General features: G+C 34.2%; 3 protein-coding genes across 4 annotated transcripts; 2 read left to right on the top strand and 1 right to left on the bottom strand.

The window, feature by feature from the left end:
• Positions 1-444: 444 nt before the first annotated feature.
• On the bottom strand, positions 445-5,352 carry LOC103856537. Of its 2 annotated transcripts, none has more exons than XM_009133650.3 (2): positions 2,143-5,352; positions 445-1,694 (listed from the first exon to the last, which is right to left on the bottom strand). In XM_009133650.3, exons 1-2 carry the CDS (start codon positions 2,194-2,196, stop codon positions 1,023-1,025), a joined length of 726 nt encoding a protein of 241 aa, XP_009131898.1. In that variant the 5' UTR covers positions 2,197-5,352; the 3' UTR covers positions 445-1,022. The 2 variants fall into 2 exon arrangements, with proteins under 2 accessions (XP_009131898.1, XP_033142424.1); XM_033286533.1 differs by lacking the exon at positions 2,143-5,352 and adding an exon at positions 1,875-2,130.
• A 7,718-nt stretch (positions 5,353-13,070) lies between these two features.
• LOC103856541 (probable glucuronoxylan glucuronosyltransferase F8H) lies at positions 13,071-20,411 on the top strand. The gene is made up of 3 exons (XM_009133652.3): positions 13,071-19,004; positions 19,251-19,501; positions 19,603-20,411. The coding sequence occupies exons 1-3, from the start codon at positions 18,330-18,332 to the stop codon at positions 20,066-20,068; spliced, it is 1,392 nt and encodes a 463-aa protein (XP_009131900.1). The 5' UTR covers positions 13,071-18,329; the 3' UTR covers positions 20,069-20,411.
• A 700-nt stretch (positions 20,412-21,111) lies between these two features.
• Positions 21,112-22,698, top strand: LOC103856542 (vacuolar protein sorting-associated protein 24 homolog 1). Its single transcript, XM_009133653.2, has 6 exons — positions 21,112-21,340; positions 21,587-21,663; positions 21,745-21,847; positions 21,942-22,063; positions 22,162-22,356; positions 22,449-22,698. Exons 1-6 carry the CDS (start codon positions 21,229-21,231, stop codon positions 22,527-22,529), a joined length of 690 nt encoding a protein of 229 aa, XP_009131901.1. The 5' UTR covers positions 21,112-21,228; the 3' UTR covers positions 22,530-22,698.
• The last annotated feature ends 1,999 nt before the right edge of the window (positions 22,699-24,697 follow it).

Below are 24,697 nucleotides of genomic sequence, written 5' to 3' on the forward strand. Positions count from 1 at the left end.
ACAAACAAAACCCGTAATCAATTATAATTACATTATAAGATTTGAGCTTATATGATGACTGGTGACCCTATAAACCCTAGTGGGCAGTTCTTTCAAACTCGTGAATCCATTATCATCCACAAACTCAATTTTATAAATTTAGTTTGAAAGTAGTAATTCTAACCTCTACAAATAATATACTGACCATCACCAAGGTCAAACAATCTATGAACTAACCTATGTTGACACAAAACACTACTTACATTACAGGACAAGAAGATCCGACTCTAGATCTTCAGGACCTACCCGACCCGACAAAGTTGCTTTGGGCTCTTAGGACTTTTGGTTGTTGGTCGTTATCTCCCACCCATCTCTCCGTAAAGCAAAATATTAAAATAAAATATCTCAAAAGTTAAAAACCATTCAAGCACACCCCCACAAAGGCGACAAGTAAAACCTCTATAATTAAGTAATTACTAAATTTCAGTTATTACTAGAGAAAACTGATTACATTATGAAGCCAGAAACATAACATCACATTTAGAAGAGAGAAAAAATCAGTGAAGCTAATGTCTTGAGCTTTAGATACAACATAATATCCATCTCCACCAACCGGTGGTAGATGGAAAAACCTTGAGCATAAAAAAGAAGAAAACATACAAACCTTAGTTCAACACATCATGGAGCCAACACATGAGTGTGAAAATGCATTTGAGATACAACACTCAAAAAAACAAAACCACAGCCAGCATCCTTATAGAAATAAATAAAAATAGCAAACTCTCACATAGTATTAAATAAAACCAGGGGAGTTTTTTTTTGTGGTCTTTCTTTCTCATCACTCTAAATCTAAACCCTAAATGGATCAGACTCTGTCTCCCACAATGGAGCATAACCAAAAACCCTAATATACAAAGACCACACTCACTTGACCCACTAAGTGAGATTAAAACCCTGAAATTGACCTATGTGATGGTATATTAGATGTCTAATAGTACTACTTGAGTAAGAATCAAGATCAGCAGCAGCCAGAACTGTGTTGGTTAGTGGAGAAGAACTTTCTGATACTTAGTTTTTGAATACGCCCCATCCGAGAATAATACTCTCTTTCTGTTGAATTTTCCACAGCCATTGTTGACATTTGGGCACTGGATGGTGACTAGAGGGATCTCGAAAGTCTTGAGAAGCGGTGGTGGGTGTTGCCATTGAGGTAATGGACCGGCTAAGAGCAGTGTCTGAAGCAATGGCCCTGCCTTCATAACAGCTTGTAAGAGCTTACCCTTTTCAGGCAATGGCTTGTCTGGAAACAATGGATCCATAATCTCATTTCCTGATACTTCTTCAAGCTGAGATGAGTGTGGGTTCATGACATGATCATTTGGTGACATAAAGCTCTCCTCACAATCTGAGGATGTGAAACTCTTGTTGGATGTAAGTTGTTGAGGATGCAATGTTTCATCTTCAATGCTTGAAGCTCCTGATAAAGGAGGAGTCATATGATTTTGCTGCTGGTGTTGTGGACACGTGAGGTTATCGGACATGAGACGCTCGCATTTCTGGAGAGCTTCGTCTCTTTCTTTAATGGTTTTGGTTAAGATGTCTTTGAGCTGGATCAGTTGTTCATCCCTTTTCCTTATTTCCTCATGAGCAAACATCTTTGTTTGTTCGAGATCTAGTGTTGTGCACAGAAGAGAGTGTCTTAATTCTTCTTTAGTCTGTGAATTTCACAGAAGTAGAAAATAAATTAGATACACAAAAGAAAAAAACAGAGGAAAAACATATGTTTAAATAAGCTAGATGGTACAGAACAGAGGGATCCCTAAGTTTGGTGTCACCTAGTTGCATGTTGAGACAACCATTATAAGAAATACTAAAGACATCAAGGATTGAGTCACCTGGTTGCAGATTAAGGCCACCATTATGTAAAATCCAGTTGAGTCTTAGCAACTAGGTCTAGATTCAGGTATTTATTTATTTATTAGAACAACCAAGAATAGTAAAAAGAAATTCCACATTAAAGTTCTTGTTTTGGACATACATTATGCACCCATTTGAGCAAAAACATCATTGAAAGAAAGATAAAGCAAAAGCAGAAGAAGAGCATTGCTTTGGTGAAGAGAAGAGAAGAAACTCGACTTTAGAAAGAGATGGAATAAATTTTACCTTTCCATGAGAATAGTAAGGCCAGCCAAGAAGAGCATTGCTCTGGTTATCCATAAATTCTACTAAACTGAGCTTTTGATTCTCTTTTAAAATTGTGTTAGAGAGAGATAGAAAGAGAATGGAGTCTAACTTAGGGAGGGAAGGACATATAAATAAGTAAAAACTTGTTGGACTGTTTAAAGCAGATCAAGCTTTTTCAGGTATGTAGCTTTCTTTCAAGATTTCAATAATTAGTTAAATAACTAAAAAGATAAAGATAAAATGATAGCACATGATTGTATCATTTCGTGTAACATTATCTCAACTAACTCCACTTTATATTTTACCGCGCAAACTATAAGAAAATTGTTTAGAGTTTTATCAGTAGTATAACTGTATATGAAAATAAAATCACACAACTCAAATTCAAAATAATATAGTTGACTCATATTTAAAGAGAAACTAGTGTTTTTTTAAATGAATGTTAAATTTATTCAACTCAAAACCTTATGTACAATGGTGGTTGTAACTGTGTGTAAAAGTGGATTGAAATACATTGAAAGAATGATCTTAAATCAAAAATTCAAGTGTTCACTCATCTGGTATCAAACCACAGCCCCAAAAATGGTATCGAACCACAACTTCAAAGAGCTGTTGTACCTGCCACTTCCCCCTCCTCTGAGAGAGTCAATACGATTCCTTACTTGTTTGTCAATGAAAGAATCCATTCGGCCTTGTTCCTTAGGTTGGTCTCCATGTTTTCGTCCATTACTAATATTTTCACATGAAATTAACGATCTTTTAAATACTTGGTGAATACTTTTCTTAGTATGTGAACAGTAGAATGCAACCAAAAGAATCATTTTAAATATTTATCCCAATACTTAAAATTTTAAATATATAACTATAGTTCAATTTTTTTGCAAATCATTCTTATACATGTTTACATGATCGAGATTAAAATCAATTTAGTGGGTGTATCTTTTAAATATTATATATGTATATAGTTTTTCCTTTTCCTTGTTTTGCTGAAAGTAGTATACTAGTATTTATACAAAATTTTAATATTAACCTCTTTTGCCTTAACTATTTGGTGGAAGACCAGTATCGTAGTTTACTGACATTGGTCTCACTCACTCACAATATAGTCTAAACTCTTTAAATGTCTTTTGTTTTCTTCTTCGTTTTTTCTTGGATACAATACGGTTTCTTGTCTTTATCCAAGAAAAATGAAGTCCAACGAAAAGAGCGGGAATGAATGCTTCCTCTAATAACATATTTTTCAATTTTGTACAGAGAAAGCATATGAAGATGAAAGAATATGTGTATAAACAACTAAAGATGCATGGAGTCAATGAGAAGTGGATTCCATTGTCAGCAAAAGAGGCAAGTAACCAAACTTTTTCCACCAATACATTGAGAAAAGTTTGATGGAATCCTTTTTTCAATTATTAAACCTATCACTACTCGTGGAAAAATAAGGACTCACATCTTCGTTTCCAAATTTCACGTGAATATTACAGAACTGAACAGCTCAGTTTTGAAAAAGGAAAAAAAAAAACAGCTCAATATTTAAAAAATTGATATAAACATCGCTATAAGCCTATGCTATAGCCACCGTCAATATTTTAAATTTTTAATATAATAGTCGTACAAAGATCTACAATCTACGGTCGGATTATCAATTTCTGTCTGCAGATCTTGCCGAGTTTCTAGAAACCCTAAGCAAATTAAAGTCTTTAAGAAAAATATATAATAACCTCAAGCATAGCTAAGGATTTTTTTATCAGTTTTCTTTATACTAAAAAGGTTACGATGCATGCATTTTCATATTTCTACAATATTCATATCCTTTTTTGTCTTGGAAACAGCCAGCCAGTTTATGTAACCATCAAATGTATTCCTTCATGAAATTTTAATATTACCAGACGAAAAGAGTATAAGGGGGTCAGTTGAGTGAAAACTCAATTTTAATTTCTTCGGCCAAAATATATAATGAATACTTTGATGAAAAATGATTAATTGACTTTTACTGCAAGTCTGCAAGTTGAATTAAAGAAAGGAAAGTAATATCTCCATATTTGGTTGGGTCCCTGGGCATGTTAAGTGATTATCATGAATATCATCGATGGTCACACTAATATTATAATATAGATGTAGTGCACGATATGTTCCTACCAATTGTGATAGTGGAGTGGTATCCATTAAAAAGAGCTAAAGGATTCTCTCGTTCAACAATATACATGCAGATGGATATATATGTAAAGAAAAGAGAAAAGTACTTCCAATACTAAAAGTATGGAGACAAGAGTTATCATTTCATGGTCTCTTTCACCAACATTAATCTAAGAGCATGTGAAGCAAAACTTTTGATTTTCTTTCTTTGTTCATTGTGATAGAATTTTAAGGACTTCTGTCTTTTGGCTACTTAGGTTTCCCGTGTGAGTTGGTGCAAAACTTAGATATCTTTTGTGTATGAGGTCTCGCGACCTTCAGCCATGTATGCCTTTTATACTAAAACACTAAACTGATTAATCTATAACTCTATAAGTTATTTTTCAACTAAGTTTTGCAACCGAAAAGGCATAAACTCGAGAGGAAACACTCTTAACTAGGCGGAACCAATGTGACAATTTTACTAAAATGTTATTATTATATTTAAATATCTTATATATTAATAGAGAAACATTTAAAAAGTTATAACATGTAGTTTGTACTAATTAAAAAAATGTTATGATGAGTTGTCACATAATTGTAATGATAACTTTGTTTAAGTGACAACTTGAGAATCAATTGAGAATTTTGTTTGTCCAAAATTAAATTGGTAGAAAATGTTATATTATATAGTATGTCTATTATGAACCATTCATTTATCAAATTAAAATTATTATTTTCTTAAATAAAGCATACGAAATTATCTAATGTGATTAAGATATATGTGACAGTTAATGATTTTAAATAATAAAGATTTGCTAACAATTTATATATTTTCTATCATTTTTGTTTAATTATTTATTATTAAAAATAAATTACACAATACATTAGTCATATAATAAAAGTTTAGATTATTTTTTATATGTTGTATTTTGAATTTTTCAAAACGAGTATAAATTACCAAAACTGTTAAAAATCTCACATAAACTTTTGTGATCAAAATTTAAATTTTTTTTCTATAATAAGATACAATGATTGTAAAATCATATGAATAAATAATTTTATTTTAATAGGTATTTATGTTAATATATATATTTCATATCGTTTAAATTAAACTATATACCATATGAAAATACATACTTATATTTTGATATTTGCGTTGAACATATATTGAAAAGTTAATATTTTAATTTTGAAATCTTCATTGTTATTTTTTTAAATGATTATAAATTATTGAAACCACTAAACATTTCACATTAAAAAAAATCGTTGGTGTAAAATTTTGGTACACAAATATAAAAATAATCATAAAATCATAGGAGTAGAAACCTCATTTAATAAATATCCATATTAAAAATATACCATATATATGTTAATATCATTTAAATTTAATTATATATCATATACGATAGATAAGATTGATTGTTTTGATTTATTTATCCTAAAATGATTGCGAATAAACAAGAGCGGTCATTTGATTTATATGTGTACACCAATTTATTACATAACAATAACTGATATCTTGATTCTTTAATATATAATTATTATTTTATTATTTCATAATATGCAGAAAAACATAAAATAAGTAATAAATATAAAATATTTATTCTGCACAAGGCGGAAATATTAACCTAAGTATGTATCTCTTTAATAATTTTAAATCTTAAATATTTTCTAAATCCAGACCAAAACAAAATAACGAAATGAGAATAAACTCAAAAATTAATATTTATATCGAGCAATAATCAAAATGAAAAAATAACACAAAAATGAGAAAAATATTAAAGATATATAGGATTGGCACGTGAACGTAAACTTCTCATAACCATAATTAACTTTTAAATTGCTAAATCATGATACAAAACCGAGTTGACATAGTTTCATTGTAACCAAATAGTAGGCCTGAGATTCTTCTGCCTAAACGTTAGGTTCTTATGTGATGAGTAATTTTTGACCTAAAATATTTTTTTAAAAATGGATAAGCTCATCAGTAAACAAATTATGTAATTAGCAAAAAAGTTTATAAAAATTGTTGAAGGGCAAAAATATTAATTCGATCAAAAATATACATTTTATTTTTTATACGATATTTCTTAAGTAATTTTCATATAAATTTACTTTGCGCAAGGCGCATGTTTAATCCTATCTATATATATAAAGGAGAGAGATATATAAAGGAGAGTTGTCTCTCTCCTTAGGCTATCCAGCTCAGTAAAAAGGGAGGGACGTTTTTCGCCACGTGTCGCCTCTTTAACCATGATTTCTCGCTGAATGTTTTCAATTACAGGCTTGATCCAAAAATATTGTGAGATTGAGGCCCAAAACTAAATATTGTTGACGATACGAGTTCTTCTTCTTTCTGGGCTATGAAGCATAACCTACGTCTGGATCTTCTTCTCTTCCAGCCCCCCCCCCCCCCCCCCCCCAAATTAAGTCGACGGAGTAACTCCTAGGGCAATGATTCATCTCTCCTTTACTATTAAGATTCATCGAACCAATTCAAGGACTATATATTTGTTGTATCGCTGTCTAGCAAATTCTCAGACCTTCTTAGAATCAAAAACTGATAAAACCTAGAACCACAGCTTCCACCTATGGCGAGTACTAAGCTCCAATTCTTTTGATTTGAAGGCAGATCGTTGAAAGGAGATAGTTGTTACACATCTTTTTCGTTTTTGATAGGCAAGGAATATGAAGAGTTTATGGGTTTGGACATGGTTTTTCTCGATGACAAGGTAACATTCCTGAGAATTTCATCTTTTCATTCAGTTAAATTTTTTTTTGATTCATCTATTCAATGCATGCCATCTGACTGTAGGCTGGAGCACTAATATTTTCAGTCAACGTTGGTCCAAGGTTTATTGGGGATCATATGCTCAACACTTTCAAGAGCCTGCTGAGGTTTATGTCTTTTTGATATCTGATTATATGTAACTGGATTTGAAATACATTATGTTGCCAGATGAAGTGAGCAACTGAGTGTTTCTAAGATCTGATTCGTTGATCGAGTTTGTTTTTTCTGCAGGAGCAAAAAGTGGAATCTTTGGATGATTGGGGCGAGACCAGTAGTTGATGGTCCTGGAATAGTAAATCGTGTCGAGGATTGATGTCATAATTTCTTTATGTGTTTAATCTTCAGGACATGTTTTTGAGCCGTAAATCATTTGTGTTTGAAAGTGATGCTCCTGAAGCAAAAATGGCTGAGAAGAAGAGCAAGTCTTTAAATGTCTCTTAGCACTGCTGCAGTCACGTTAGAGAACGAAGCTGCTGAATCCAAAGTGGTACCAAAGGATGACGTCAAGTGGATACGAAGGAGGAGGCTGTGAGATATAGAAGAGGCTCACCAACATTGTAGCCAAGAGATGTACACAAAAAATTCTATTGAGTCTAGCCCATCATCTACTTCAGTTCTTCCCTAAAGCAAGATAATTTGAAAGTGTTTGATGTGTTGTGATTTTGATCATAATCTACTGTTAATAATAAGGGATGCTCATTGACTTCGGCTTAAAAATAAATAAAAATTCTATGCTCATTGCCTTTGGCTTTAAGCTAACAAAGAGTTCTTATATATTAAACGTGCATGATTGCAGAATCAGTAAGCCTGCAAATCAGTAACCCGAGACATAATAGAGTTATTTTCACTCTAGGGCAGTTTGCGTGTTTCTATGTCATAAAAAGGCACTTCCTGCTACTGGAGCAGTTTTCATGTGAAAAGATCCAACTTGCCCTCAGAAAATCCTAACCGGCCCGTTCCTTTTCTTTTTTCTTAGTTCGATTGTTCAAATTTCAAAATTTAAAATCTAGGTGGTGGGCCCACGGACGGATATTATAGACGGATCTGTAAGGATAATTATTCACTTTCAACTTTGCTTTTACCGAGACCGGAGAGGGAGAAACCGAAGCGGCGATAGCGAGCCAAAAAAACGACGGCGAGTTTCGGTGACGATAAACAAGATGTCTCGACGGCGGAGTCTACGTGGTAAAGAGATTGCCGTTGGTTAGTAATGCGCACCCCCCCCCCCTCTTAGTTTGATTTAGTTTTGCTGTCGATTTATCCCTCAAACGAGTGGTTTTTTTTTATTGGAACAGACGAGGTAGAGGTTGTACCGGCCAGTCTACCGGAGAGGTTATTTACAACAGATCGTTTCCCCTGCGAGAAAATCAACATGTACTCTACTATAGATTTTCTGCTGTGCGTTAGAGACGCACTAAACGGCACCGAGGAGATGGCGATGCTCTTGAGATCTTGCTTTGGAACCCTATTTAGGTTTCCTGTCCGTGGGGTGCTGATGGGCAAAGTGATACACGGGATGCTGACAAGGCAGGTGCTAACGAAGAAAGGAGGGTTTATTTTGTTGCGTAGTGCCTTTGTACTTGTGATGATTGCGTAGGGAGGGTTTATTTTGTTGTGACATTGCAGAAAGGGTTGGAGGTTGTTTTTGGTTAGGGCCCTTGTTGTGTTGGATGTTTCATTTACTATCGGCTCTCTCTGTTGCAAACATGTTATGTCAGCAAGTTTTTTGTATTATCACCTATGGTTGGACGTTTAGGAAACCAAATCTTATTTATGTAGTTATTGTTGCATTTTTGGTTGTCGAACGCAAGCAAGTTGGTATACATTTAGATTTAGTAAGACTGTATGTTATAGAATGTACATTTGGGGTTGTATGAAAAACGAGTGCACACATGTACACTTATAGTATGCGATGTACACCTGGCGTATGTACACGATTCAAGTTGGTATACATTTAGATTTAGTAAGTCTGTATGTTAAAGAATGTACATTTGGGGCTGTATGAAAAACGAGTGCACCCATGTACACCTATAGTATGCGATGTACACCTGGCGTATGTACGCATGTACAGAAGCGCTCTTGTATGTGGATGCGTAGGAGGAACCGTTTGGCGTTAGTGTGAACACTATAACTTGTAAACGTGTACTTAAAGTAAATTTAATGTATGAACTGACTCTCGGAAGAGTACATGTGGACAATGTATTGAAATGTGCGACATGTGTGTTAGGTGGAGGCGGAGGATGTATTTGTGCGAGTTAGGAACGACTGAGGTGTACAGGTGTACGTACGAGTTGGGAACAATATACGTGTACATGTGTACATCGTAGGTACACATGTACACAAGCGCTCCTGTATGTGGATGCGTGGGAGGAACCGTTTGACGTTAGTGTGAACACTATAACTTGTAAACGTGTACTTAAAGTAAAATTAATGTATGAACTGACTTTCATATTGATCTTTGTGTTAGGTTGATTTGGTGTGAAGAAAAATAGAAAGAAAACGAGGAAGATGTGCGGTGGTGAGCGGAAGATGAAGATGTTGGGAACTTGGTAAAATCTGAACCGCACAAATGAAAAGTCAAATTGTTAATCTAAAGGTTGAAAATTTTGACAGATATATGTCTTGTCATATATAGCAGAAACATTATGGGCCGTCGGATGGTGAGGGAGATGTGTGGTGGTGAGCGGTTCCCGCCCTTCTACTTGTTAGGTCTTTTTGACTAGTAGTTACAAACGCACTAAGTTAGTTAGAAACAAGTGAAGAAAAGATAATTTGTTAGAAGAAACTGCCCCAGTAACTGAAAGTGATCCAAAATGTTATTAGAAACTTGTAAACTGCCTTAGAATGTAATTTTCTCGACATAATATACGGATCCTACATAGCTTTTCGAGGCCCACAATGGCTTGAACCTATTCTATCTCAAGAGGCAGAATGACTAAGCCTATAAATCCTTGATGTCAGATGCTCCCCCTCTGAGCTACTATCATCTTCTCCTTTGTTTGAGATGATCATATTTTTATATGAAGCCTACTGGTGTTAGTTTTCATAGCTTTTGTCTTCTTTCGATCTTCGCTTTGTTTCTTCAGGCAGAGAGCCTTGCTTTATACCCTCTGTACTTTGGTATTTTTGATTTAATGAACTACTCAGCATTAAAAAAAATGTGCATGATTTTTCCTGCCACCAGCCGTTTTCTATTTGACGTTTGATGAAAAATGGTGTAGTCAAGTGTATTTTCTATCATTACGTTCTTAAGCTCCCACAATAGAGAAAATATCAAATTAAATGATGATTTTTTTTCCCATGGATCTTCAATATTTAGAGAAAGAGAACATAACTGAGAAGATAACTTCTTGGGATTTTAGTCACAACTAGAACTACAAAATAACATGCGTAAGTGGCATGGAACATAGCCTAAATTATAAAAATAATATTTGTTTAATAAAAGAAAACAGAGGAATCGTTTATATGGGAGAAAGCTTTGCAGTTTCAGTTTCATATAAACTTTGCAGTTGGAACCTACTTCGGAGTATGGGAGAAAGCTTTGCAGTTTCAGTTTCATATAAACTCTTAGCCCCTCTCCCTTCGTCGTTTCGCTGTGTGTAACGATTTTGCTGTTCGGAGATTTGAACATATGTAAAAAACAGAGGAATCGTGGCGGAGAAGGAGCATGAGCTAATCATGTATCGACACAAGAGGAGGACGAGAATCAGAGTGGGAAAGCAGATGACAAAGGAGATACTTTCATTCTATGACAGAGAATTTGATTACTTGCTCTCTGATTTAAAGTACGATGCTGAAGAGTTCTTGGTTCATGGTAAAATGGGGATTGTTTAGGATGATGATGAAGAGTTCTTAGTTTTCATTTCCTTTGCAATGGTTTTTCACCAAATGACTAAAAAGTTCGATTATTAAACTCATGCCCAATAATTACCTAAACTTAAACCACACATCTTAGAATAACCCTTTAGTAGTTAGAATGTTGAAAGCAAGAAATACGATTGACCAAATTAATTTATTACATTTGACTTTATTCTACATGATTTTGTACTCATTTTGACAAAGTTATGTGAAGATCAGAGTTACTGTTGTTATTGTTAATTCTGATTATATACTCTTACAAGTTACAACTTCTTTTCATATATCTTTAGCATTTTCATTAAAGAAAGACGAAAGCACACAAACTTCCTCCTGCATTTAGGGTAGTGTTTTGCCCTTTCCGTATTTTTATAACAATCTCTACCAAACATTCCTCCTGCAAACTTTGAACCTATGTCGAACATAAATATTATACACAACACAAATCAAGAGTTGTCCATTTTTGTGATCAGAGAAAGCTTTAGGGTAGTGTTTCATATCAACTTTGAACCTATGTTTGATATCCAGATTTATAAAAATGCAGGAGGAAGTTTGATAGGCCTAAACAGAAGAAACAGAATCAAAACTGGTAGATAGAGATTGTTATAAAAATATGAGAGAAATCAATCTGCTCATATTTAACTTTTATGTGGAATTTGTCCTCAAGTAACTTATAAGTTTAGTAAAAAAAATAACTTATAAGTTTGGCTACAATATTTTAAATCAACCTAACAACAAAAACCTACTTTCCAGCCGTATGATCGCTCACATCACATGTACTATCCAAATAAACGACCCGATCTCAGCAAGTTGTAGACTAGACCAAACATGTCAACACTCCAATCATGTCCGTTTATACCACAAAAAGAAGAACAAAAGGAACAACGATCAACTTCAACCAATCTCACACCTAAAGTTCTTGGCGCCATCATATATTAATGTAGGCTGATGCAAACAACCGACTCTACATTAATCAAAAATGGTGTGGAGTTATGACTTCGTTCGTCTTGCTTCGTGATCCCCAGATGAACCAAAAGGAGAAAAGTAAACGAATTTATCTTTCTCCCTCTGTAGCCGTCAAATGTGAAAGCTTCAAGCTATGTGTTTTGCTCTCCAAGCAAAATTGAGCAAAGGCTGACCTTGCAAAGGTCTCCACTTATGCTTTGATTATTGTCTTTTTTAATTTTTGTTTTTTATATGTTTTCCTTAATCTACCTGGATTTTCAGTTACACCCCTATGTTTATATTATTCTATAACACCATGAAAAATGTAATTGGTTTTTGTATCAGTTAATCCAACCAGCCCATTTTGTAGTTTCTTGGGAGACCAACTATACTTAGATGTAGCACATGTATATACATTATGTAGTCATATGACTTATACTATGTTATGGAATTTTATGCAGCTTTAATAAGTGAATCGTGAAAGGGCAAGAAGAGCTCAGAACTTAAACATGTAATAGAAAGGATAGAAGAGATGTTTCATTTTCATCTCTGTCGTTTGCTTCAAAATATTACAGTCAGGTCTCAAACTGGTACAGTCTGATTATAACCTCCACAGAATCCGACTAATAAAATAACCAATCCGACAGAATCCGACTAATAAAAAATGTCATTGTTTACTTTACTTTTTAAAGACAAATCTGAATTTACATTTATTCTATCGTGAATATTTTTTAAGAAAATTTATTGTTTGCTATACTTTGAAATTCATTATTACTCCCTCATGTACTAACTCCTACTATCAACTTTCCTTTTGGCATAAACCAATAAACTTAAAAAATAAAATAAAACTAATCCCTATAGATACGAACCGTAAACCAATAAAATGCATCACCACCCACGTTACAAAAAAATTTTAACATTTCATTCAGCAGGAGTCAAAAATACATTCACATGACTTCGAAAGCTAAAGACTCCAGGCCTGAGATCTCTTGACATGCACTCACAAAATCCATTATTAGGCCAGGACTCTCAAGAACTAATAATTCTATGACGATTAATTGGACTAACAACTAACAAATAAAAATGAAACAAATTGAACTGAAAGACAAAACAACGTCTGAACCCGGCGCGTAGCGCCGGAATACCCCTAGTTACTACTATAAAATGCTTTTATCCGAGTGAGTAGCGCAATGCCGATGATCTGAGGTATATATTATACTGTACAAAATGAATTTACGAGCTGCATCTATTTTATGGGGTTTGTGATTCTTTGCTTACACTTATTGAAAAAGAAATTATAGACACAAAAATATTAGCTTCAATCCATTTATCTATGTTCTTACGCCTTATGGGTCATATAGGCAAAAAAAAAGAAGAGCTCGTATATTACTCGTCCACAAATTCACAAGAATTTTCATTGATCACGGAAGATAGATTTGTATTGTTGGATCGAATCGACGACCAAATCTAATGTATTATATAACTTTACATAGATTATATACATAGTATTGTTATCAACAACTATACGTAGTGTTGTTGTCAATAACTAGTCAACAAAGATGTAGTCTTTGATTTATTATAGTATTAGATATGGACTATGATAAGGTTCAACCATTTAACCATTACCGTTCCTCTTAAATTAGTGGTATTGTCTTCCCACTAATACATGTGGTATCTGTGAAGATTAGTAGTTAGTTTATTACTTTATATATTTTCTTGTGTATATGACACCAGTGTATTTGGACTAGATATAATATTTTTTTTTTTTTTTTTTGGACTAGATATAATATTTGTTTAAGAAAAGTTTATGTTTTTGTTGATTTGGGATCTTTAACAGACTAATCTAGTCGATGTCAAAGAACAGACTAATCTAGTCACTGATTGTTATTCATTTTGAATTGAAAGCGATCTGAATAAACATTGACAATCATTGATACGAATGTTTATGTGACTTCGTAGATTTCTGTATCATATATGAATACTATGTCCCACAATATTCAAAATCTAATAATGCCTTATGAATATGATCGTGTTGGCAATTTAACAACAACGATATTTTACGGATAAGAGCTGTTTATACGAAGCCAGAAACATGGGGGCTATCCATAAATGCACTGGACATGCTTAGCTTATATTCTTCACTATCATAATGAATGAAACAAGTTTATGCGCGTTTTAGTTTAATCCAATATATTCAGATCCTTAAATTTGATAATAAGGAAAACCAGATTGCTTATTCTGTCGGCCAATATATTCAATTACTCATGAATCATGATTGTTCTAATGAATGGAGGCATGAACTACTAGCTTGAGAAAGTAAAAGAAACAAAACGAACTTACCGTTGTGGCAGTTAAAAGATTCATTATTCTCCACACATACCTTTGAAAATTTGTCTAAGAAAATTCTTCTCGTTTGTATAAATTATAAGTTACCATTTGTACGAACTACACTACATCATACTCATACCTAATTATATATATTCCAAAAATGCAGATAATTTGCGAGAGTTTACTAGATTTTACATGACATCGTGTTCTGTCCTATATCAAAGTTCATACGTATTTAAATCAAACCCTGTGGAATATATATAATTAGGTATGAAATATGATGTAGTCTACTTGTATATACTGACTGTAGTGCGTGTGATATAAGTCAATGTATTATGTATATATACATTTTTATAGTTATAGTATGCGGACTCGTCCAAGAGCCGGTTGTTTATCCTGTAAGCAGACAAAACTATTCGACCAAACTACTTCGGTTTAATTTTTTTCTTTGACTAGGTAGCCCATCTTAGAATGTTCAACAATTTTAGCCGTCTCGTTTTGAAAACATGAAAAACGGGATTTGAACAACTTTCTGTCCTATCGAAAAGCTTAAACTATAAACGTTTTAGTTTTCTCGAGGTCGATCGGATAAATTGGTAAAGAAAATAAATGTTATGAGTTTTATTGATCAATTATTTATTTGTAACATAAAAATAACTAATCAGGATCATGGAAAAAGGAGAAAAATATCTTTTGTAAATCAACAATCGTTTGATGATCTATGCCAGGGACTAAATATACTTGTCGATGAAAGGTATTCTTATTAGATACCAATTCCCAATAGCCAACCCGTGGGCTTCGTAGATTAGTCAGAGCCGGATCCAACTCTATGTTTATTGGCTATGTATCATCGTAGGATGCAATAGGATAGTCTTTGTTCAATAATCATGTTAGACCACAAACTTCTCTTCTTCTTTTTGTGGTAAGAAGTATTGGCTTCTGAAACTACATTTTTCAGACCAAAAATCAAAAAAAAAACTTCTAAGTAAATTTGGTATTAAGATCTGATAGCAGTGAGACTTTTCTTAACTGGTTAAGTTTTTAACATTGTCCAATAAATATTTTATTCTATACACATCAATTTAAATTACGTACAATATTGAGATTTAAGATCTTCAGTTTCTAATGCCTGATAAATTCCATGAATATAGTTAGCAAGATGACAGTTCGCATCATTAAAAAGGTAGAAAGAAGGCAAAGTTGTAAACCAGATGGGTTCTTGAAGTACCGCATCTGAGTTTTATAAAAACGGCTCCTTATTCACGTGTAAGGCCCATTTCTTAGTTCATAATGTTTACAATGCGGTGCAAAGTCCTCCAAAGCCCACTCTGAGTCTTAAATAGTTACATGATTGTTAGATGTCTATTTATCAAATCCGTTGTAGCACACCGGCCAATTTCAACTGATGAAATCCGGGTTCACCCCCGGCAGTGGAAAAACTTTTGTATTTATTATGTGTTTGTCATGTTACTAAATCATCGCTAAACGTTTGTTAAAATAAACTTGTGTTCATAAATCAACAATTTAACACTCTATAACAAGCACCTTCTTCGCTAGCAAGAAGGGCCATAGATGGGGAAAAAGTTCGTTCAACTAATGGCTGCGCGACTTGCGTCATCGACTACTAGAGAGAAAATGATAAGTTAATTTTCCTTTACTACTAACTGTACAACACTTCAAATAAAGAAGCTAAGTTCTTTTAATGTGTGTGTTTTGTTTTTCAATTGTATATGTATTTCACGACGAACCAATTTGTACTTTGTGGAACAGTGGAAGTCAATGTTTTGTCATCTATATGGGAAAACGGACAGTAGAAAGTTCACCATTTGAGGGAGAGCGACTATTTACATCCAAAGATAAACATATAGAAACAAAAGTATAATTGCGAATATATAAACAATCTAATTTCAATATAGAATATAGGTTTGGTTTGTGAATCAGGCTGTATATAAGCACGTACAATCCATTTCTGTCTCCATGTATATAAATATACACGTAGACTTTTTTGGCTAGATGGGTAAATGTGTGAATTATGTTGGTTACAATATTAAATGTTACATTTACTATCGTACTGCCCATTTATGTGATAAGAAAGTGCAACCAATCAGTAGCTGAAATCTACTAAAGTGATAAATACATCAAAACTTTAACAAAAACTGTTGTTAATTAAACCATTTTTGGTGTTCCAAAAAAAAAAAAAATAATAAAAAATAAACCATTTTTGTCACTGGTCCAGCCATCCCACAGATAAAAGCTGAATTCTCATCCATGTGGCTGTGAAGATAGATTTTGTTTCCGTCATTACAACCGCAAAATCTAAATGTTTGTATCGTAAAGTCGCTTAACCAATCACGTTATTCACGTATTTATCATACAATGTCAACTGATTAAGAATGGGCTCTTTTAGGCAAAAAATCACGTTAAGATATTTCACCATTAAAAGATCACACAAAATAAAGGCAAGATATTGTATTTCTGTTTTTTTTTCTTCTCTTTTCATTGTTTTATCAAGTGGGCATCATTTATTTATATACTAAAAAAGAGAAGAATATGGTGAAAATCTATCGTCTCAGGCGTCATCCGTGCTCGTAACCACTTCCTTAAGTCTTAACCACTTGACTACTTCGTGATTAGTTTGATGATTAATTTGTGATGATTTATTGACCATTATTGGAAGTCTGGAACTATGATAATGAAATAATTATAACTGCAAAACAATTAATCAGCAAACCCTTCGTTTCACCATATGTTGGATGTTTTAAAGTGTAACACATTTAAAAAATCAGATTGGGCAGATACTATACTAGTATCATTTAGTCGTTTGTAATTATTGAAATGCGAAAACGTTATAGCTAAGCAATCTAGTAGCATTATTATACAAGGAGAACAAGATTAATGTAAATACACGAACAACTAGGCAACCAAAAGTTGCATACAAAAAGTTCATGCATGTATGTATGGGCACAATAACACATTGTGATCACAAGTTAACACTTTGCGGTTCCCATAAGCAAAAAAAAACTACTTTAATAACCTAAACAAGACAAGGATTTTAAACTATACTTTTCTGTTTGTAAATGTATTGCATTCTTTCTCCCCTTCAGCCACTACTGGCCCAGTGCCCTTGTAAGCTTTTTAGATGCTCTTTGCGCTTCTTTAAAAGCCACACGCTATAATGTGTATTTGTGTGAGTACATATTATAATTAATTTCAAATTTTTAGATACAAAAACGGCATTCTCTTTATACTACGAGTTTAGGATAAAGTATGATGTATGTTTGGCTTGATCTGGCTAGGAAGTCCCGTACCGTACGTGACACTCACTTTCTAATAGCCGAGAAACAAATAGATGAAGAAAGCTCGTATTTTTCTTATGTATATTCATCCTTTTTAATAACATATGAAGAAAAAAACAGTTTCATTAATTTATCAAAGTTTGATTTGGGTGTTGTTTGATGAGCTATAACTTAACAACAACATGTGAGTTATATAAGTAAATTTATTAACAATTTAACAGTTAAAAAATTTCCCAGCTAGCTTCTAACACAAAGAAACAAACAAACACCTTCCAATAATTAGCTAAAAATATCCAAAACAACACTGTCATTAGCTTATCAAGAGACCATTTATGAACCACATCACATGCACTTCACGCCTCACGGGATCAAAACAAGCCCCCAACTTACCAAATACGCAAAGTAATCATTACAGGAGCCTCCAGGGGTGTTATTGTAATTTCATTTTACATGGTATGATAAATAAGACTTGGACCAAGCGATGAACCCGAGACCATTGCTGCTCCATTGCATTCTTATGTGACCTTCTCTCTCTATACTCTGAAAACTTGATTATTTTCTTCTTTGTTTTTGTTGAAAAAAGTTATGTTATTTCTTAATGTTATCTTATTCGATTCCACTGGATTCGAACCAAACCCATGACAGGAGAGAATGATGAGAACCAGATCACCAATCTTGATCCAAATGTAATAAAAAAAAACTACTATGACGGTGCATTCTTGAGAAAGTCTCTTTCCTTCTTGAGAAAGTTTCTTTCCTTCTCTACATTTCTCCCAATCCCTATCTGATCTCTACTTCTCAATCATTATCATCACCAGAAGAACAAAGAGAAAGCAATGTCGCTTGACATTAAAAGACCTATCAGCAACAAGACCAAGAAGAAGACAGGGTTCATCGTCAATATGCAGCAGCTGAATCACAACAACAGAGGAGGAAACAACCTCTTCATCGTCTTCTTCAGACATTATTACAGATGGATCCTCTGGTTTTTCCTCTCTCTCTACTTCTTCACATCTTACTTCGCCGGAGACCAATCCACCACCACAACAACAACTAGTCTCATCTCTAACCACAAAACGTCGTCGTCTCTCCCGTCTCACGCCCTCATCGAATCTTCCGCCATTGTCAAACCAGCTCACGCATCTATCTTCAGCGGGATGAAGATTTACGTTTACGACTTACCGGCGAGATTCAACGCCGACTGGGTGACGTCATCGGACCGGTGCGCTAGTCACCTCTTCGCGGCGGAGGTAGCCATTCACCGCGCGCTTCTCTCTGATTCAAATGTCCGTACGTTAGACCCGGAAGAAGCTGACTTCTTCTTCGTCCCCGTATACGTATCCTGCAACTTCTCCACCGCCAACGGCTTCCCTTCTCTTAGCCACGCTCGCTCCCTCATCTCCTCCGCAGTAGATTTCATCTCAGAGAGTTACCCGTTTTGGAACAGAACACGAGGTTCCGACCACGTGTTTGTAGCTTCGCATGACTTCGGTGCATGCTTCCACGCCATGGTAAGATCTTCTGTTTATTAATTTCGCATAAAGTTTTAATTTTTATAGATTTTTGAAAAGTTATAATTTTATACAAATTTTTATAGAAAAACTGATTTTGAAAAGTTTTAGTTTTTGTACAGATTTTTAGAGAAAAACTGGTTTCGAAAAGATTTAATTTTTACACAGATTTTAGAGAGAAACTGATTTTTGATTTTATATATAATTTTAGAGAAAACTGATTTTTTTTATTTTATTTATGTGAAGGAGGATATGGCCATTGAAGAAGGCATTCCAGAGTTTATGAAGAAGTCGATAATTTTACAGACGTTTGGAGTAAACTACAAGCATCCATGTCAAGAAGCGGAGCACGTCGTGATCCCGCCGTATATTCCGCCGGAGAGTGTGCAGAGAGCAATAGACAGAGCTCCGGCGAACGGACGGAGAGACATATGGGCGTTTTTCCGGGGGAAGATGGAAGTCAACCCTAAGAATATTAGCGGACGTTATTACAGCAAGTGCGTGCGTAGCGAAACTTTTTTTTTGTTTTCTCGTTGACTTTGACTTTTTGTGTTTGTTTTGTTCTTAATTTCTAAAATTGCCACTTTCCGGCGTGCAGGGGAGTGAGAACCGCGATTCTGAAGAAGTACGGCGGGAGAAGACGGTTTCATCTTAACCGGCACCGGTTTGCTGGATATCGGTCTGAGATCTTGCGGTCCGTGTTTTGTCTCTGTCCTCTAGGGTGGGCTCCATGGAGTCCTCGGGTAGTGGAATCAGCTGTTTTAGGTTGCGTCCCCGTGGTTATCGCAGATGGGATTCAATTACCTTTCTCGGAGACGGTACGGTGGCCGGAGATATCACTCACGGTGGCGGAGAAAGACGTGAAGAATCTACGCAAGATATTGGAACACGTGACAGCGACCAATTTGTCAACGATACAGCGAAACTTACGTGAGCCGGCGTTTAAGCGGGCCCTCTTGTACAATGTGCCGATGATGGAAGGTGACGCTACGTGGCATATTCTCGATGCGTTGTCGAGGAAGTTAGTTCGGTCGTACAGAAGGTCAAGGGTTTTCAGCCAATGAAGAGTTGACACGTAAGATGCTGTCGCGAAATGGATGCTAGGCTGGATATTTTTGACTCTTTCGATATTGGAAACTGGAATGTCTTGGTGTGGGGTCCATAACGTGAGAAGCTTAACTCGGACACGTGAGATGTTTGCTGAGCTGGCTACCACTGAGTGGATCAGCATGTACCTCAGGGAAGTGAAAGTGTAAAGTATGCTGATGTGTAATTCTTTTGTATGAGTAGGCATTTAATTCTTTGAATATAGAAAATGACATGTAAATCGAAATGCATGCCGGGTAAAATCTATCCCAGCTCGTTTAAAATCCAAGCATAGTAAATAACGGGATCTAATGAACACAAGTGTAGTCTACTCTAGTGTCAGGAAATTTTAACTATGTTTAATAACTCGGTTAGCTTTTGATATCCTTTCTCCTACAAAATAATTTACAATTAAACTTCAATAGTTGTTAGTAAAATAAATAGGAATTAATATAACAAAAGGGGTGGAGTTGCATGGGGGAAGATGAAAGACAGAGCAATGTGAGCAAGGAGACAGCTAGTGTGTCAGAAGATGCATTATACCCAATAAATGTAATGTGCCGAACTAATAATATGTACACAGTTTGTTTGTAGTCCCACCTCACGTCTAGTTGTTATAACTAAAACAGTAGAATTGATCCGTTTAGAATATTACGGAGCTGAACGTTTAGAACCGGAGAGGCTGTGTCCAAAACTGATACTATTACTATTACACAATGTTGTGTTGTTTATTGCAAAAAAGTGAGGTAAATAATTTTGTTTAGAACGAAAGTGACATATCTCCTTTACAATGGTCCAAGTACCATTCTCTTTCTCTAAGGATTGGTGAGAGAGACATGGGAGGAGGGGTCTGGATCTAAGACCTAAACAAAAATCACACAAAAGGGTCTCCAAAAATTAGCTAAAAGGCGCTAGTTATGTTTGATTTATCTTAGGATCTATATTATGTTGGGCCGAACCCAATGATACACAGGCCTAAATTAAAAGTATTTTAATATTCCCCTTTGCAATATGTTATCCCTTTTTAGTTTAAGACAACCAATTATTTTAGTTTTGTTTTAAATACTTTTGGTTCTTTGGACAGAACATTGGGAGCAAACAGATTATTCTTGTAAAATAAAAAAACAGAGCAGGGAGAATGGAGAAAGTGATGAACCTGATAAAGCCGAAGCCTGATCCGAAGCAAATCTTACGTGATTGGCAACGCAAGCTTCGTCAAGAGTGCCGTAACATCGAACGCCAAATCCGAGGTTCTTTCTTCCTCTCTGATCAATTTAGGGTTTTTCTAGATTGAGCGAAAGTTCCGAACTTTGATGAATCTATCTGAAATTAGATTGATGGGTTTGTTCGATCGCACCCCTAATTGCGAAAAATCAATCTGAATCGGATCATGATCACGAATCACGAGTGTCCTTATAAGCTGATTTTGATTTCAATTTGAATCGTGTGTGTTGGGTTTAGGTTACAATCTGATTTTGAGATTGTTTCGTTTTCAGATATACAGAAAGAAGAGAGAACCGTTCAGAAAGCTATTAAAGAGGCTGCTAAGCGTAACGATATGGTCTCAGCAAAGGTAGACAGACTCTTAAAAGTTAGTTTTTTTTATTCTTTTGTAATCTTTTGGCTGATCCTCATTCTATGGTGTTCATTCAAGGCGCTTGCTAAGGAGATTGTTAGTGCGAGAAGAACAGTTAACCGTTTATATGAAAACAAGGCCCAGATGAATTCCATATCAATGCACCTCGGAGAAAGTGTTGGTAATATACAGCTTACAGTTCTCATCGTTTTGTCTTTACTATGTTTGCAATGTTATTCTCTAACACATAAGTATCCTTTCTTTGAACCTTTCAGCTGTTGCTCGGACCGTTGGGCATCTGTCCAAGAGCGCAGAGGTTATGAAGCTAGTTAATAACCTCATGAAGGCTCCTCAAATGGCTACAACTATGCAGGAGTTCAGCAAAGAGATGACTAAGGTAACCTTTATTTCTTTTCCCTTTCTCTCATCATATTAGTATTCATTTTATATTAATCAATCCATAATGATTTTTATTTTTGTTGCTTTGATATGTAGGCTGGAGTTATTGAGGAGTTTGTGAACGAGGCCATTGACAATGCGCTAGATTCAGAGGATATGGAGGAAGAGATCGACGAAGAGGTTGATAAAGTATTGACTGCTATCGCTGGAGAAACCGCTGCTGAGCTTCCAGAAGCTGTCAGGAAGGAAAGGATAAAGGTGCCTGCACAGAAGGCGAGTACTTCCCGCGAGGTAAAAGCTTGTCCACCAATATGCTCTGCTTGATTACGAGATAAGGAGATTATGTTCTGAAAGAAGATGTTGCGTTTTGTTTTGTTTCCCAGGAAGAGGCAATTGCAGAAGGTGTTGATGATGAGGAAGAACTGGAGGAGATTCGAGCTCGCCTCGCTAAAGTTAGATCCTAACTTGATTCCAGTGACTCTCTTTATACACGATTTTTATTGATCCGAGGAACTCTTGAAGGTGATGAGAGAACAGAAGGAGATTGATGTGTATTGTAAAATATAATTGAATTGCCTTATACATTGTAATCATAAGCTGTCTTTTGGTAACAAAATTTTCTTTTATTTTCATCCGAAACTCTTATACTATGGTTCAGTGGTTGAGAAAACCGGGTTCTTTGATTTTGGTTTAGTATCCACTTTAAACATGTAGTGGAGAGTTGGAGCAAACCGTAATTCTGATTACCTAAATGTTTAGGCGAGAGTGATAAATGGTAATATAACTTTCGGTTGATTATTGGATATGTGATAATCCGAATGCTAATTCGACACCGAACCAACCTCGTGTTTTTTTAAGAACCATCTAACGAGCTTGGTTTATGATCATGATCATCAGCTGCACGATCTACACATGGCTGAGTGCATAATATTTACTGAGATAGTCATAGCCATATTAGCACATTAATATATGTACAATTGATTGCTAGAGCATTAGCAATATGCTCTACATTATACAATTAACAATCGCTACAAAAGTATTTAGAAAAATATTTATTAAATGCTAATGCTCTCTAAATGTTCTCTGGTTAATGCTCTCAAATGAAGCTTTTAGAAAAACATTTGCATTTATCATTTATAAAATTAAAAAAATATATATTTAATTCATTTATTTTATTTAATAATATCATAAAATTATTTTTATATCCAGAAAATAAAATTTTGATTTCTAAAATTAATTTACAACAAAATATTTTTTTTTTAAATAGGCATTTCACATTTAAAATATAATATAATATATTTTAAATGTAAAATATTATTTTTAAAAATAGATATTTTAATTATAAACTTTATTTTTAGATAATATTTTTTGATATAAACATAAATTTTAAATTACTAAATAAAGTAAGTAAATTATATATTTTTAATATTATATGTTAATATACTTATATATACATTAGAAATATATTTATTAAAAGTAAATATATTGTATATTATATACTAAGTTTTATAATATTTTTTAAATTGCATACTCATACTGTTTTACCAATAATCTTATCAAACAATTTAGCAAAAACATACAGCTTCTTCAGTATACTGTTTTTATAGCATACGGCTACTGATTTATCATCTGCTATGTCAATCAAGGCCGTAGAATCATACATACATATATTAGTTTGGACTCACACTAAGCAAGAGCACCCACTATATTTACACATTTCTCTGTCTTTGTTTATACAAACAGTTAATTGCAAAACGACAAAAAAATATTTAGAGCATCAAAAGGAGTTTATTCTTTTGGAAACAATATATCTCTAGATTTATTCTCAGACTGAATTTCATAATGTCGAAAGCAACTCGTATGCATAGGTCAACCTCATGCAATGTTTGACATAGGAATTTACCAGATCGTCCACACCCAAAATAGAATTAAGATCCTAATGAACAAACTGGCAACATGTTTGGTTGTAACAAAAAAATTTTTGGCATCATATACAAAAAAATGATTTTAAAAAAAAAGTATCTAACAAGAAAGAAAGAGAAGGACAAGTAAAATAAATTCACGAAAAACATTAAATAATCGAAGTATAATTAATAATAATAATCAGTCATAACCAGTTCACACATAATTCATCAACTTCAACCAATTGAATTGGCCCCTAAATTACTTTAAAAGCCTTTTGCCATAAGCTAATGCTTGATTGGTTTGTAGCCAAAACCGACTATTTTGTTGAGTATGTCTTCTTCATAGGATATTAATACTCAACATCTTAAGAAGGATACATATATCGTAGTATTCCGAATAATCTAGCTTTCTAAATTCTAATGTCTTCGTTATCATATGAAAATATGTATTCTTTTTTTTTTTAAACAAAAAATATGTATTCTTTTTATTTGCTGCGAGTGAGAAAAAGCTTATGTTTTTTTTTTTTTGTGACAAAAGCTTCCTTACAAATGCTCCAGACATGGTCCCGATGGATCAGCCAAAAGCTTCCTTACAAATGCTCCAGACTTGGATGCAAGGAAGGCTTTGTACTCCGACGGTTCCTCAGTGATTATTATGTTTCTAATGTCTAAGCAAAAATAATCCTAAGAAAATAATAACTGTCTGCTTAGTCTCTTGACGTTCTTAG

Source organism: Brassica rapa, chromosome A03 (genome assembly GCF_000309985.2).
Source record: "Brassica rapa cultivar Chiifu-401-42 chromosome A03, CAAS_Brap_v3.01, whole genome shotgun sequence".
NCBI classification, from domain to species: Eukaryota; Viridiplantae; Streptophyta; class Magnoliopsida; order Brassicales; family Brassicaceae; genus Brassica; species Brassica rapa.

What these genes read in the sequence shown, in the direction of transcription:
- LOC103856537 (XM_009133650.3), bottom strand. Translation starts at nt 2,196, where the DNA reads ATGGATAACCAGAGCAATGCTCTTCTTGGCTGGCCTTACTATTCTCAT. An exon ending in CTTACTATTCTCATGGAAAG is followed by an intron (nt 1,695 to 2,142) that starts GTAAAATTTATT and finishes TGAAATTCACAG; the next exon opens with ACTAAAGAAGAATTAAGACA.
- LOC103856542 (XM_009133653.2), top strand. Translation starts at nt 21,229, where the DNA reads ATGGAGAAAGTGATGAACCTGATAAAGCCGAAGCCTGATCCGAAGCAA. An exon ending in ACGATATGGTCTCAGCAAAG is followed by an intron (nt 21,664 to 21,744) that starts GTAGACAGACTC and finishes TGTTCATTCAAG; the next exon opens with GCGCTTGCTAAGGAGATTGT. An exon ending in TCAGCAAAGAGATGACTAAG is followed by an intron (nt 22,064 to 22,161) that starts GTAACCTTTATT and finishes TTTGATATGTAG; the next exon opens with GCTGGAGTTATTGAGGAGTT.
- LOC103856541 (XM_009133652.3), top strand. Translation starts at nt 18,330, where the DNA reads ATGTCGCTTGACATTAAAAGACCTATCAGCAACAAGACCAAGAAGAAG. An exon ending in GTGCATGCTTCCACGCCATG is followed by an intron (nt 19,005 to 19,250) that starts GTAAGATCTTCT and finishes ATTTATGTGAAG; the next exon opens with GAGGATATGGCCATTGAAGA. An exon ending in AGCGGACGTTATTACAGCAA is followed by an intron (nt 19,502 to 19,602) that starts GTGCGTGCGTAG and finishes TCCGGCGTGCAG; the next exon opens with GGGAGTGAGAACCGCGATTC.